General features: G+C 38.9%; 1 protein-coding gene across 1 annotated transcript in view; it reads left to right on the top strand.

The window, feature by feature from the left end:
• LOC121527323 (E3 ubiquitin-protein ligase HECW1) overlaps nucleotides 1-16,418 on the top strand; it is an 86,423-nt gene that overhangs the window by 52,641 nt on the left and 17,364 nt on the right. The window contains exons 12-16 of the mRNA XM_041814245.1: nucleotides 5,531-5,629; nucleotides 12,722-12,875; nucleotides 13,673-13,776; nucleotides 15,573-15,679; nucleotides 16,033-16,218. Of these exons, the coding sequence (XP_041670179.1) occupies nucleotides 5,531-5,629; nucleotides 12,722-12,875; nucleotides 13,673-13,776; nucleotides 15,573-15,679; nucleotides 16,033-16,218 (650 nt within the window). The remainder of the gene's footprint in view (nucleotides 1-5,530; nucleotides 5,630-12,721; nucleotides 12,876-13,672; nucleotides 13,777-15,572; nucleotides 15,680-16,032; nucleotides 16,219-16,418) is intronic.

Raw genomic sequence — 16,418 nt, 5'->3', positions numbered from 1 at the left:
GAAAAAACAGTTTCATTCTTCATCATGACAACACTCCAGCTCTCCAATTAGAGTGTTTGATCACCCTCTCTATTCACTTGATCTAGCACCATGTGACTTTTCCTAAGATCTAATCTGTGCTCAAAGGAACATGCTTAAGAGTCTGTTTTAGTAGAGGTTCTGAGACAGAAGAAGATGTACTGCACTGATATTAGTGAAGACCTGAATGCAGCTGTGTGTTGATGCAGAAGGAGAGAAAATTGATGAAGAAAGACACTGAAAATGTTTATGTTCAATAAAATTGTATTACAGCCTTAGTCTTATCTTTTGATAGCCATACCTTGTGCTTTAGTTTTCAGCTGAAAAGAAGTGGTCTGAGGGTTTAGTTAGGCTAATGATAGAAGTCAACAACCACACTTAAATATTACTGTAGATGACGCCCATACAGTGTGCATGGATTTGTGATACTGAGATGAATAGGGAAAACAGCGCACAGGTGTACTGAAGGCACCAAAGTTGTGCAGTTGTTTAAATGCTGATGATCGAATTGTGATGGAGAATGTTTTTTTTTTTACATTATGATGATAGTTTGGGTTTTGGTCTCCTGTCGTAACAATCTGTGTGAGATTGAGGCAGATGCTGAGGCTGACACAGTTTGATGTCATTTTTGTGAATTAGACTGACAGACCAAAGACTGCCATTGCATCACTTGGTGCTCAGAGCACCATAGCTCTGTAGCACCACCTTAGGTGAGAAGTTGTAACAAGCTGTGTCATGCCTTTATTGTGTCTGCTCTGATTTTATGATGCCTTCATTCTGTCTCTGGAGGCTTTCTGTCTCTGTTCACATGTTGTTTGGTCACTGGAGTGCAGAAACAAATACAGCACCAAGGTTGCAACCTGCAACATTTTTTCCTCCCATCCTAACATTTTTGGAAATAAATATGAAGGCTGTGGACATTAAAAGTTATATTTATAACAATGAGAATTTTTTTTTTCATAACCTCTAAAGGCTGTTCTGGTTGATTGTTTCTGATAAATGCAATGTGTAATTTATCTATAACTTCCTTAGTGCAACATGAGCCAGGGATTTGATTGCATAACATCACTCTCTCTCTCCAACACCGAGGTCAGACTACAGTCTTTTCGTTCATGTCAGATTATGGGATCACAGAGGTTGTGCCGTGACATGACCAGCAAACATGACAGACTATGCAGTGGTACTACACCAATCAATAAGCCAATGACACCTGGAAGGATATAATGATTATAATTATTTTTATGATGATTGCTACATTGCTTGTTCCTTATGCTAAGAAGCATTACTGGGCCTGCAAAGCCTGCTGTAGCATGTCATATGATGGGGGCAGGAAGTGAAGAACAGTGTTTGGAATCAATGGGAAAGAAACGAGTTAGTATGTTGAAGATCTTTGTGGACTTGCATGCCGCCATCATTATCAGAAAACTTCTTCTTCTTCTTCTTTTTCGGTTTTACGGCGGCTGGCATCCATCGCTTTGGTGCATTACCGCCCAGAAAACTTCTACATACATTAGGTTAGATCACTACTCTACAAAAAGGGGATTTTTTTCACATTGTTAACAGCTGATTAATATCACATTATATAGTCCTGCAGCCCTCCTACTACACATCTAGCCAGATTACATAGACAAGAGTCTTGAGGAGTTGTGCTAAGAGGCTTTTTGAGTCACTTTAGCAGCTTTTCAGCCTTGTTTTGTCATAAACATTCTTTTTGAAACAGTATAATACTGTTTGCCAAAAAAAACCTTGTGGGGCAAGAGACTAATGAGTAATGATGTGGTTTTCACAAACGAGCCTGTTCCATGAAACAGTTTTACAAACCAGAGAAACCTACCTTTCTTACACTTTTTTTGTTGTTGTTTAAAAACAGATTTCTTTTTTTTTTACCAGAAACTGTCATCCCCCCATCTCAACTCAGAATGTGGCTCTGGTTCAAGTACTGAACCCAGCAACCCCATCAGATTGCAGTCCTAAAGAGTCATGACCTGTAAAGAACATTGTCAGCATCAAACACACCCAGCTCTCTATCTTCCTCAATACCTCTGATAGGCCTTGTCACTATCAAAGCTGCCCCATATACTCTGCCTCTGTACCTTCAAACTGAACGAAAACCCAGGGTAATGGCCCTGCAGCCCAGACAGGCCCAGTAGCTATAGATACAGCTTGTTCTACAAGCAACAGTCATACTTTATTTTGTTGTTAATTTTAACGAAGCCTGTGTTCTGCTAACCTGTGCACCAAAGAACAGAAATTGTCTTAAAAATGACAAGAAAATATAGCAGAGAATTCTCGCATGTTTATTAAAAAATACAGACCGGTGTTCAAAAGCCCAGAGGCCATTAACATTTAACAGATAGATGAATCGGGAAATGTTGCATATTTTATGTGTGAAAAGAGCTGGGGTATTGCTTACAAACTCATGATCATTCATGTGTTGAAACACAGCAAATTACTTCCCTAACACTAGTAGTATTTAGAAAGATGTTGATTTTAAATCTTTGGTTGAAATTTAAACTTGTAACTGGATTAAAATCTAGTGAACCATACAAATAAAATCCTCATTTCCAGTAGAAAAGAGACTCTGAAATGCACCTTTGATTTAGCTGCCTTTTATGCCTGCAGTCAAATTAAACTGACCTTGTTTTGCTGGATGCGTTTGGATGTTTAATTCTGCTATTTGTACATTTTACATGTCGGCTGTTATAGACTGTTAGGAAAGTAGGTCACATTCACTCACACACTAGCTGGGTATCGCAGAAACAAAATGAAATTCCCTTCTCTGAAATGCAATCAGCACAGTGCCAGACATCCTGCCAGGTTGGTTCTTTTACATGGTTTTTCTTTTCTTTCCCACCTCCTGTTCAGTTCAAAACAAACCAGAGCAGAGCCTACCGAAAGGTTTTCATTTCAAAGCTTGAATGGAAGCTCAAGTTCAGGTATTTCAATTCAATTACAATTTATTTGACTCCTCTTGAGAAATGGTTTTGGATAATTTGCACTGTAGGTGACTAATTTAAAATCCAGTTTAACCTTTGTTTTGTTCTGGGAGCTGATTTTGACCTGTTTGTAAAAAGTTATTTGATAATGACCATGTATTTCTTTCTTTCTGATCTAATTGTTTAAAAATCACATGGATGATTCCACACTCTTTTCAAATGCCTATCTTGATCAGTACTTTTTCTAAAAATGTGTAGTGTTTGTCATTGTGGTCAAAAATGACCAAGGGATGCTACAGACATAACTATACCCAAAATAATTTATAATTTATGATTTGAAATTCAGCCATGATATGAAAACAGTGGTTTTTCATTTTTTAAATACACCTAATGTAATATAGTTTTTATTTAACAAAGTCCTAAATTCAGACTGAGAAGGAACAATGGAGTTGGGTTGAGCAGCATGTCTCCACTGGACATCCTTTGTTTGATGCACCATGCTGCTGCTGCTGCTGGCAAAGCTTAAGCTCCTCCATCCTCATATTCAGATTTATGCTACTGTTGCTTCATTGTTTTTTTACAAATTTTATTGTTTCCAATACAAATAGTTATAAATGTATCTATCCATTATGGAGGTTTCTAGCCATGCACTCCCTGGAAAGTCAAAGCATGCTGCTTGACTAACATAGAGATTATCTTTTGAACAGAGCCTTCTCTGCCAAGTAAAACTGTAGATTCCATTTTGCAATAAAGTGGATAAATGTGTGATGAGAGTGTTCTGGACTGAAGTTATTTTTTTGATTGAGAGCCCCTTGGCAGCAGAATTTACACACTTTGTGTTTGAAAAAAACATTTCAGAATCATTAAAGCATATTATTTTTGATGCTGCTGAAAGGAAAACTAGATAAGGGTTTTCCTTTTCTCCTGACATGACGCAAACATGGTGGAAGACCAAAACGCTGCAGAAACAATGAAGTGGGTGAGTATTCAGTGGGGAGTGCCAATGTAGGTTCTATTTAAAGATTGTCATTGTGTAAGTGTCATTTTAGGGGGGTTGTGTTGTGGGTTCTTGCTGGACTGCAGCTTTGCTGTCAAGCTGATGATTTACTGCACCGGACTTCACTAGAAGGGGAAAATGTGGTCATTTGTTACACAGAGGAAGTTTTTTGTCTTGGAGCTGAGTGATACTAAGCCTGTGGAGATCTGTGATTAGGTTCCTATTCTTTCTTTCTTCGTTCCTTGCCATTGGTATTATAAGTAAAAGTTCTGCCGCAACATAAGGAAGACACCGAGAGGATAAAAAAGAGACAGTTCATATTCATTAATCAGTGAAGTCCAACATGAGATGACTGACATGCATGACAGTATTGTCATGAGGGTTAGTTGGTGAGCTTTCCTGGCCTGTCTGGTGATCAGTCCCACAGCTGTATTTACAAATAAGCAGCCAGAGTGAATACATTCTAATCACTTTAATCATGTTGTTTTCTAAGAGTCTCCCCCTTGATGTTAAGGCTAGATCCTTGAGAAGGTAAAAGTTATTCACAAAGCACCTTGAGAGCTGAGATGAAAACCTGCGTAGTTAGGAGGGCTGCTAGGAAGTTCAAAAGTTTTTCTCTTCAAGGGGCTACTGCACAAGTACTTCTTAAGTATAGCTTTTAACTTATTCAACAGAGATGTTTATCATACAAAAACAGTGTTTATTTTTTATTTGTTAGAGACAGATAAATAGACAAACTGGGAACAGTCATCCCACACAAGTATTACAGAGTTTAGTGACTGCTAATTGGCAATACTTGTCTCTAGAATGGCTTTTATGAAAATAAAACCATAAGTCAAAAGAGGAAAAAAGGTGAACGGGGCATAACCTGAAAAAGTAAAAGCTAAGGATGTCACATTAATTTGTTTGTGATGGTTAGGAGTCACAGTTTGGTGCTTGAAGTAGCATGATGAATGGAGAATAAAAGGTAATCAGAAGTATTTACAGTCTAGGTAGCTGTAACACAGTAACTGTTTGCTAACCAGATATATGATAAAGAGCTGCTTTTGACATCTTCTCTATGTAAAATATGTGTTAACCTCTGGGTTTTAGGCTTGACACTCATGAGTCAACTAAGGGGGCCAAAGCTAGTCCTAGTTTTTGTTTGGGAAGCCAGAAACAACACCTCTAATTACAGGTAATTAAACAAATAGGGTCTTAGTAGACAAGTTTCTTTTTTATTTATTAATTTTTTTTAAATGGAAGCGAGTTTGGTACAATGAAATAAACAGCAATATGTCATCTGCATACAAAGCTATTAAAATTAAAGTCATGTTTTCAAAGAAGGTCCCATCCATGGAGCATGTGTAAAGATGAAAGAAGAGGATCATGGTTGCCTCCTTAAACACTAAAAAAGGAGTCTTCATCATTTATTTGCTGTCACCATGCCTACAGGACAAAAATCAAGCTTTATAATAACATGAAATTTAGTTCCCACATATCCCACATTCTAAATCTCACATTTCCATTCCAAATATGGTCTTTATTATCCCGAGTCTCTTGGTAATTGACACCAAACTGTCTCTCTGATGTCCTGTAGGCTCAGACCTCTCCCCTCCTGTCGGCCATCTTCCAGTCCTGCGACCCAGCTATGACCTAACCCATTTTCCTGCTGCCACTGACCCAGCCTTACCTCCAAGTAAGATCCAACACATCCCAGTCTTACTCTGGAGCCACATCCCAACCCTTTGTGTCTGTTAATAAACTGCATGCTGTCATGTTTTGTTTTTCTTTCTTAACATTTTCCATCTCATCTTTGTCTACTACCAACATCTCATCCTACCCCTTTGTAAAGCTGCTGCTTGGTTCACGGTAGGATCTGCTTTTTATATTGGATGATGGAGGGGTCACCGGTCTTTGCTGGTTCATACCAGGAAAGTCAGCTGGATTCAACTTTGTTGTCATCCAACTAAGAGATCATGTCCTTATGGCCTTTAGCGCAAAATATGAATACCTGTGCAAAATATCTTAATAGCTTCTGCAGTATAAAATTCAAAATCTGTTCTCTAGTTATGTTAAAAAATGGTCAGTTCGAAGATAAGAAATAGTTAAAGGGTTGTTAAAGCATGAATGTGTTCAAAGGTCAATTCAAGCACTCTTTAAGCACTTTCATGATGCATTTTTCAGCTTTACCAGCACCGTATACTTGTGGTTACTTCCATATTTATAAAAAGCTACTCTAGCTATGTAATTAACATTACTACATAGGTCAATGTTATTAAGTTTTCTTTAGCAATGTGAGATTTAGCAAACATAGCTAAAGCTTATGTAGCTACATAGATCATGTCAATTAGCTATGTAGCTACATTAGTTGCTAAGTTGGCTGCATAGCAACGTTTTCTATAGCTTAATTGGTTTCAGCTACCTGAGCTTAAGCTAACATAGCTAAAGCTAACTTAAGAACATAGATAACACTGATAAATATCTTACATAGCTGATTTTTTTAGCTTAACTGTAGGTCCTTTAGCTACATAGCTACATAACTACATCAGCTATTTATCTAAGTTATCTATAGCTTAGTTAGCTTTAGCAGTGTGACCTTGAGTAAATGTAGCAAAAGCTAACTTTGCTACATAGCTAACGTAGATGTAAAGCTTGGATAGCTGCTTTACAAGCTTATGTTTGGCTTCATTAGCTAAGTTTGCTATGTAGCTATGCTAGCTACACTGTTAATTTCGTCAACTAAAAACTAGACTAAGACTAACAAAAACAGATCTGTGATGACTATTAATGACAAAAAGTAAGGTTAGTTTTGGTCAAGATTACTAAAACTAGTCTAAAATGTAATGTAGTTAGCGTTGGACATACAAAATCTATGATATTTCTCCAATGTGGGTAAATCTTTCAAAAAACAATGCAGCTGTAGCTATTCTGCCTCTCAGCTATGGAAAGCAGGGACCCTAGGTTGGGCAGAGTGCACAGAACACACTACCATGATTTGGTACCAGATTTAGTCAAGAAAATAAATGTTTGGACTAAAGTAAGACTAAAAAGTGAGGACTTTTATGGACTAAAACTAGACTAAAATGTCTTGAGTTTCTGTCGACTAAAACTAGACTAAAACTAAAGAGGGCAGAAATTACTAAAATGTGACTGAAACTAAAAAAACATTTCATCTAAAGACTAAGGCTATAATTAGAAATAGCTTCAAAAATAAACACTGGCTAGCTATGTATCTCAGTTACTGTATCTATTGCTAAGTTAGCTTTAGCAGTGTGAGCTTTCGCAAACACAACTCAAGCTAACATTGCTATGCTGCTAACATAGCTGCGTAGCTTAGGTAGCTGCTTTACAAGCTTAGGTTCAGCTATATTAATTATGTTTGCAATGTAGCTACACTAACTACGTATCTAAGTTATCTGTTGCCTATGTTAGCTATAGTACTGTGAGCTTTAGCAAATGTAGCTACACAGCATGGATGTGAAGCTTAGGTAGCTGCTTTGTTAACTTAGGTTTTGCCAAGTTTGCATTGTAGCTATGCTACCTACGTAGCTTATGCAGGTAAAAGAGCTCCACAAGCAAAGGTTACGGTGTTACCTCCAATTTCCACATACAGCGATCATCCCGTGATCCAATGTCAAATTGTACTACGGAGTGCATCACTTCTCTCTTCCTCTCTAGTCTATCAGAGCAGTTTACAGCCGGCGCTCCAGTCTGGCAGCGGAGCGTCCCAGGAGTGGCACTCTGCTCTGCTTCGTTTGAGATACCCTGCAGGTCTATTTTCAGCGCTGGCCACTGCCAAACCGTGTCAATACCCGTCGATCAGAAAGCTCCAAACAGGAAGTCACAAGCGTAGAATATCCAGTTCTTCCAAAATACAACACAATGCAGGGGCTCCTGATCGCAAATCATCACTTTATCAACATTACGTCTCATCTTGCAGCAAGAGCAAAGGGGCACAAAGAGGTCAGTGGGTCACAGAGCTACAATGGCATCATTGATGAGGAAAAATTAACTTTTAAGAACATTTAGCCAAAGAAATTTACATAAACCTCAGATCCTTTAAGCAAACATTAACCTTTTAAATTCCTAATGTACTCACCCAATGGCAGAAGCAATAATATAATGGACTTACACTGGAATGGATGATAAATTAACCCCAAATGTTAAAATTGTCCGCTGTTGACATACTATGCCTAGGTGAACTCGCATTTCTCCCGTCATCTCTGTGGGAGCAAACCTGTGGTGCTTCGGTGCAGGCACAGACGTCCTATGTGGAAATTGTGGGTTGGAATGCTTTTTCTGAGTACAAGCTTTTTTACCTGTAAGCAGACTGTTTACTCAGCTTTGTTAAACATTTTGTAATTAGTTTTTTGGACTAATACTGGAGAATGTTAGTCTTGTGGGATTGCTGAATAGTACTTTTTGTAGATATAGAAGTTATCAAAACTAAAAGTGAACTCAAAACAAAAACTTTTTTCTGTCAAGTAATTTAATGAATTTTAATATAAAAGGGCTTCAAACATAGAAACAAATAAGCAACAAACAACATGTTGGAAACCTTCTACAACATAATGCTTACCTGAGAATTCACAAATTCAGTGTCATGTAAAGGGAGGACTTCTGTTCATCCACAGTATGTACTGTGACTAAAGCATAAAGTGTTTTCCTCCTCTCCCTTTTTTTAGAGACGGAACAAAACTTGGAAATATTTACCCCCTAAATATGGTGGGTACCGGAAATATAAGGCTGTCCTGTTTGTGTGTAGGCAGAGGAGTCGTGACAACCAGTAGAGGGTTTTTCTTTCCTGAGGGGGCAGCCTTCATCTTCCTCCTCCTCCTCCTCTTTTAGCGGTTAGTCAGAGCTGAGAAAAGCTGCTACACTGCTTGTCTCACATATTCACACTGTGGTCATTTATGAGCCAAATGAAATCCTAATTCAGACCTGCAAATAACGAGACTACAACAGCTATTCAACGCCAGTTTTCAAACTGCTTTTGTTTCTGTCCTCTTCAGATAACTCTGTTGATGCCATCTGTGTCATTGAAAGGATTAAAAGCACTGAGAAAAGTGGTGTGAGTTTTAACCAGAGCTGTCAGTGTGAATGCATTAATCTTGCGCTGGTGTTATGCCAATAATCATGCATGCAAAAATGCTTAGTTTCCTCATTGTTCTTAGACTTAGACATTTAAAAGATGGATGCACTATTTGGCTTCATATTTGGGGATAAGTACCAGATTTTGCATCCCTTTTTTTATTCTTTTAACAGTCCATAGTATAAGTAGGTAATCTAAAGAGAAATGTATCTGCGCTGACATATTATCAACACTAGGTGCATGAATGTCTCAGCAGGCATCCATTTCAATCACAGGCATGATTGGTGTCTCACGCTGAGAGTATTAAGAATAGATGCTTTTTTTTTTTTTTACCATAAACTGCACACATCTCTCAACCAAAATTGACAGGAAAAACATAAAACAGAGCAGCATTTCATTAATTTTTATTCTGTCAAGGTAGACCCCTTGATAAACCTCAAGTCACCTCAATCAAAATCCAGAATAGATGTGGCCCTGGTATGTAAGCGTCAGTCTTCATCCATCCATCCATCCATCTTCTTCCACTTATCTGAGCCCTGGTGGCAGTGGCAGCAGGCTGAGCAAGTCAACCCAAACGTCCCTCTCCCCAGTGACACTTTCAACTTCTTTTGGGGGATCCAGAGGCATTCCCAGACCAGACAGGAGTTATAATCCCTTCACTCTCTGAAGAAACCCCATTTTGGATATGTTGGCGATTCCATTCTTTTGGTCATTACCCAGAGTTCATGACCATAGGTGCAGGTTAGGAGGTAGATCGACCTGTAAATCAAAACTTTGCCTCAAGCTCAGTTCCCTCTTCACCACACTGGACCAGCACAGCGCCTGCAGTACTGCTAATTCTTCACCAACTAGCCCGCCAATCTTAAAATCCATTCTACCCTGACTCATGAACAGAATCCCAAGATAACTTGACTCCTTCACCAGTCAAAGACCAGCATCCCAAACGGAGGGAGTGATCCACCAGTTTCCAGCAAAGAACCATGTTCTTGGACTTGGAGGGGCTGATACTCACCCCAACCACTTTGCACTCAGCTGTAAACTGTCCCAGTGCCTGCTGGAGGTCCTTGACTGAAGAAGCCAACAGAAGCACATCAACCCCAAAAAGCAGAGATGGGGGGCGCAGGTGGCCTAGTGGTTTAAGGTGCGCCCATCCACTGTCCTCCTCTATCAAATAAATGCACAAAAATGCACAAAAATAAATCTCAAAAAAAAGAAGGAAAGAAAAAAAGGAAAGATGGATTCCTGAGGACCATAAACAAGAAACCCTCACCTCCCTGGCTGCCCCTCGAGATCCTGTCCGTGAAATTGCAAACAGTATCGAAGATAAGGGGCAGCACTGGTGAAGGCCAACACACTGGGAATGTGTCCAACCAATGCCGGCCTTGCACTAGAGTACTTTACTGAAACTCTTAAAAGACTATAAAAAGACTTACACCTGAGAGCCTTTCACATCTAAAGGCAATTTGTCAGCAAGCCGTTGAGTTTTTAGTCTCAGGCTAAGATTCTGCAAAGACTGGTGGTCACTAACTACAAGACTAAAATACAATTCCTTTTGAGATTATTTCCCATAATGCATCCAGTGGAAATTCACAACGACAAATTTTGAGTACAGAACAAGATATAGATAACGACAGAGATTGTCTGTAAGTTAATATCACTTATAATATGATTTTTTAAAATCATTTAAATCGAGTAGAAACAAAAGGAAAGTGAAACACCAAAGAAACTTTGCACGTTACTACGAGAACCAAGGAACTATCCTGGAAACACTTAAGAATAAAAGTACAGTATGAAAATGTGAGTTGTCTTACCACAGAAACAAACAGATCAGGCTTTTACTTTGAAAATCCCAATGGAGGTTTATCGTACCCGTCATGCCTGGAATAAATTGATAGACAAGGCACATGAGGAACACACAGATGCAGAGATCTTACTGCAGCTCTGAGCAGAAAAGTTTTTCAATCTCTTGAGTTCTGAGCGGATATTCAACATCTCTAGAATAATCTATGCTCACGTTCATGTTTTGAATAAAGTAGTGAAATAATGTGCTTATGCACAACACCGGCTCCCATTGGTCGTGGACAACGGTCACATCACTTAGAAACTTGCATATGGTCAGACTTAAGACTTGGGACAGTCTCAGACATGTTTGATATAATTGTAACGGCAAGAGTGAAGAACGACTGTCTTAGAATGGCTCAGATTGAGTCTTCGAGCTATGACTTTAGTGTGACTCCCATGATTTTACTCTGACTTTAGAATCTGTCTGAGACTTTGGAATCAGCGGGAAAGATGTTAAGGCCGACTTAAGCTCTGTTCTCCTGCATGATAATTTCCAATCTGTTCAGCAAAGTCCACAATACGCAGTTTCTATGTATTTTTGCTCCTCTTTTAATACCATCTGTTTTGACTGCATTGCGTTTGCACATGTATTAGCTGTAATAAAGTAATTGAGCTCTCAGTCTTCAGTGATTGCAGTGAGACAGACTCACAGTCATCAATTTCCTGTCAATTTATCTAATTCTTCAATTTTTTACATCAGATGTCCAACTCATTGTTATTCAAGGCTGTAAGTCATATGTTGTGTCTCTCTTTGTGTTTGTACTAATAAAGTTTATTATGTGTCTTTAATAGCTGTGGTGTTTGAAACATGCTGCTCATTGTCTGAATTCAATTCTTCATGAATTATCACAGAATTTCAGATTTTCTGACCTGAAGAGGCGATAACTTGAATAATGAATATTAATACAAACATGTTAAAACAGAGATTAGTTTGTGAAATTAAAGAGAGAAATGTGGCTTCCTCATCTGCTTGAAATCTCCATGTTATTGAGGGCAGGAGGATTGACACAACCCTAGCTGTCTTCTGGGTGTCCTTACATATTACCAGGGGGCCGGGGAAACTAATCTGTTGAATAAAATAATAAAGTCAGCATCTTTAGGACAGAGTAAGGGGTGGTTGCTGTGAGTAAGCACAGCCTAGTGTACTGTCTGGGCATGTAGCAGGATTGCTAAGAGCCCCTGGTCATCCTGTGGATGTCCCAAGGGTCCATTAAACTGCCAGTGGTCTCCGGGTGTATTGCCAAGTGTGAAAAGGAAAAAAGAGATGCCATCGAGCTTGACCTTGACTGCCAAGCAAAACACTTGTGTCGGTATGTTGCAAGCTCAATTGTGGGATCAATGATAAAATCACTTGTTTTTAAAGATTTTGTTGTATCAAAAACATTGTTGAGTTGGACTTGAACTGATCTTGAATTGAAGGTACTATACCCCATTTGGCAGGTTTCAGCAGTGGTGGACTCCAGCGGTGTTTCAGGCATTCCCACACTGGTTGCTGCTGCATTCCCACAGTTTTTTCATGATTCTTGTATATTTTTATTTCACAGAGTAGAGAGATAAGCCCATATTCTCCAATCCCACCACCGATCAGCTTGTCAGAAAAGATCTGAAAGTCGGAGCGATCTTAAAGGCAGGCATCAGACCATGCATGGAGGGATTAGTTATCCTCAGAGTTTTGGTTTTATGATGTACTGCTTCAAAGCAGTGGGAAACGGCCCGACTTCCCGACTTCTCTTAAAAGTAGAAACTCTATCTGTGAGTAGAGGGATTGTGGTGAGGACACAGGAACTTCAAGTAAGGATTTTATTTATCTACTTACTCACACTGTTTAATTCTCCCAACGCTCTTCTGATACAGATTGGGAAGCTCGTATCGACAGCCATGGCAGAGTTTTCTATGTGGACCACGTCAACCGGACCACAACCTGGCAGCGACCGAGCCACAGCGGCAAGTGTAGCCACGGCATCCCCCGCTCTGGATCCACGCAGCAGATGGAGCAGCTCAACAGGAGGTCAGACTGAAATACAGCGAGAACACTCCAACTCTTAAGATTGTCAGCCACTTATGTATCAATCAGTGTTGTCAAACAGCCTTTAGTAGAGACAACATTAAGAAAACACCATGTGAGTCATATTAGCTATCCTCTCCTACATGGTTTGTCACTAAAACTTTTTAATAATCACTAGGAATCAGATGCTGTCACAGTCACACAGGAGCCTTTTTACCATCTTTGTAGCTGATATTCCAGATTTTAGTCTTACGCTTGTTTCATAACATACACAAGTTTTGCAGAACACCATTTTTTCATGATAATATCAGGATTCATTGAAATGCTTGTAATGCCTTGTATATTAATGACAATTTTCAATACCAAAAAAAGGTTTTTGTAAACAGAAGTTGTAAAAGGCTTTAAGTCAAGAAAATTATTGTTATACCCTCAATTTAGAAAACGGTGGTGCATTGTGAACAAGAAAAAAGTTATGAATTAACAAGCTGCTCCCCCTTTACGCGCAAGGCTTATCCATTGTAGTAACAGAATCCCAAGGGTTTGTTTCTTTTCACAAACTTCTTAATATAGAAATATAACCACAGTACATGCAGTTAGAGGATCAGTGTTAAAACTGAATGGAAAGGAGAAAGATGTCAGAAAGTGGTTCCAATCCTCAGTCAGCACAGCATTAAGAGCTTTATAGAAATCCCACAGTGGGGTTAGTCTGACATCTGGTGTCTGCAGAGTAAATTCAAACCTCCAAGTATTTGTGAGTCTTTGTCTTCATACTGGAGGAGCACTTGTTTTTGTCTTTTCAGGTACCAGAACATCCAGAGGACGATGGCCACAGAGGAGGACGGTGGGGGTCCGAGGTTAGAGCGGAGCAGCAGCACGGAGACTGACACAGATTCTCCTCAGACAGGTACAGAAGTCAGAAGTCATTAGTGGCTGCTCTTCACGTCAGTTTAAGAACTCAGAAAGGGAATACTGTGTGGATTTTATGATCTTGAATGTCTGGCAAAGTATTTAATCAAATGTTATACATTATAAACACAGACCAACATTTTGAAACAGTTTTATAAAAACCCTTGAAGATGTTAGAAAATTAACAAATATTAAAATAAATAAAATAAGTAATTCAATAACAAAAGAAGAGGTCATACCCACTTATTAAGAAAATATTATATAAAGTTAATTAGATTGCATAAATTTTACATGCAAACACACAATGTACACATAAAAATAAATAGAAAAATCTGATTTTAAATCATTAGTATTAAATTTAATCTCATCCCTTTTGCTGTCACTTTTCATCCTTGATACTCCAGCTGTTATTGTAGATCTTTTGTCATTGCCTTTTGTCAGATCTTAGTGTTATCTGCTCTGTTCATACAGCTTATAAAAATCAACCTTACTTATTATTTTGAGTCATTTTTTTCCAACAGCAGATTGCAAGACAGCTTAAATCCACTGACAAGAATTAGACCTCAAATTATGCTTTCTCTTTAAAGCAACAACACTTTGAGCTTGTTGATCACAAAATGAACTATTTTATGCTTCTTTCAATTTAGTGGAAAACATCTGGGTATATACAGGTACATCTCAAAAAATTAGAATATCATGAAAAAGTTCTATATTTTTTGGCCTTCATTTTAGAAAGTGACACCCATATATTATATAGACTCATTTCATATAGAGTGAAATATTCCAAGCCTTTATTTCTTGAAATTTTGATGACTATGGCTTATAGATAATGAAACCCAAAATTCAGTGTCTCAGACAATTGTGAAAAAGTTCAATGTTGGAAAGTCATGTGTCACACCCTAATCAGCTAGTTAACTCCAAACACCTGCAAAGGTTTCCTGAGCCTTTAAATGATCTCTCAGTCTGGGTCAGTAGCTACACAATCATGGGGAAGACTGCAGACTTGACAGACGTCCAGAAGACAGTCATTGACATCCTCCACAAGGGGGGTAAGCCACAAAAGGTCATTGCTAACGAAGCTGGTGTTTCACAGAGTGCTGTATCCAAGCATATTCATAGAAAGTTGAGTGGAAGGAAAAGTGTGGTAGGAAAAGGTGCACCAGCGTAAGGGAGAACCGCAGCCTTAAGAGGATTGTCTAGCAAAATCCATTCAAGAATTTGGGGGAGTTTCACAAGGAGTGGACTGAGGCTGGAGTCAGCTCATCAAGAGCCACTAGTCCAATGTGAAGTTTCCACAGTCAGTGATGATTTGGGTTTCCATGGCATCTGCTAGTGTTGGTCCACTGTGTTTTCTGAGGTCCACAGTCAACGCAGCCATATACCAGGAAATTTAGAGCACTCCATGCTTCCTTCTGCTGACAAGCTTTATGGAGCCTGGCCTAGGCTGGCTGAAAAGCAGCATCATCATCATCAGAACTATTGCCTGCGCCCTGCATAGAGCACTTTCAAAACCAGTTTACGTCTCACATTTAAATATCTAAATAAAAATTCAGCTTACTTTTGTTAAATGTTGTTTCGAAATAGGACCAAACCTTCTTTAGCCATTTTTTTTTAATTTAAAATAAGTTTTAAAGCAGTAAGAAAAATTGATTAATGTCTTTAAACAGGATTTGGCCACATCATTGAGCCCTACATTGTTTGTAACTTTCTACATAAACATCAGTTAAATCTAGCCTCTGTAATCGTCTTAAAAATATTGCACAGTTAAAAGAAATTTTTGCTGTTTCTCTGCAGGCCCCGCCTCTCCCGTCAATCATCAGAAAATCAGCAATCTCCTCCAATCACCTGCCGTAAAGTTCATCACACACCCAGAATTCTTCACTGTGCTGCATAGTAACTATGTAAGTATTACACACCCGCCCACCCACCTTCATCATTTACAGCATTCAAAGGTCAGTGAGGACATGATGGTTTTTAGGTGATAGATTGTTCTAAATAGATTAAAGGTGATGTCACTCCTGCATTGCCTCAAGAGTTGTTTCGAAACAAGGGGGCAGTTCACCGTTGGCCCTGTTCATTAAGACTTTAGGAGGAAAATGCTACAGCGATTTATTTTATAATCTGAACCTGAAGAGCTACAGGTGTGAAAACATCCGAAATGTGGCTTAGATCACTTTATGTACGCTGCACGTGTCACTAAAACATTTGAACACTTGAAAATTTAAAATCCAATCTGCGGATGTGGTCTTTCCAGGCAGCCTACAGGATGTTTACCAGCAGCAGCTGTGTGAAACACATGATCCTGAAGGTGCGTCGTGATGCCAGGAACTTTGAACGCTACCAACATAACAGAGACCTGGTGGTTTTCCTCAACAAGTTTGCAGACACTCAACTGGAGCTGCCCCGAGGTTGGGAGATCAAGACAGACCCCCAGGGCAAGGTAGCTGACATACTGTGTGTAGAATAACTCTTCAATGGATCTAAGATGGTAGACGTTAGAAACATACTGTGTCATATTTGTAAACGCTAACCCAGCAAAATAATCAAAAGACAAACACTAGACTGGTTTGACTGTGTGGCTTTAACCAGCCTGAATCTAAAGATTTCTATCCTACATTAGATACTAGTGTTTAAATGTTA

This window comes from Cheilinus undulatus, linkage group 19 (genome assembly GCF_018320785.1).
Source record: "Cheilinus undulatus linkage group 19, ASM1832078v1, whole genome shotgun sequence".
NCBI lineage: Eukaryota > Metazoa > Chordata > Actinopteri > Labriformes > Labridae > Cheilinus > Cheilinus undulatus.
The sequence above is the reverse complement of the archived record's forward strand: the minus strand, read 5'-3'. Positions and strand labels throughout refer to the sequence as shown.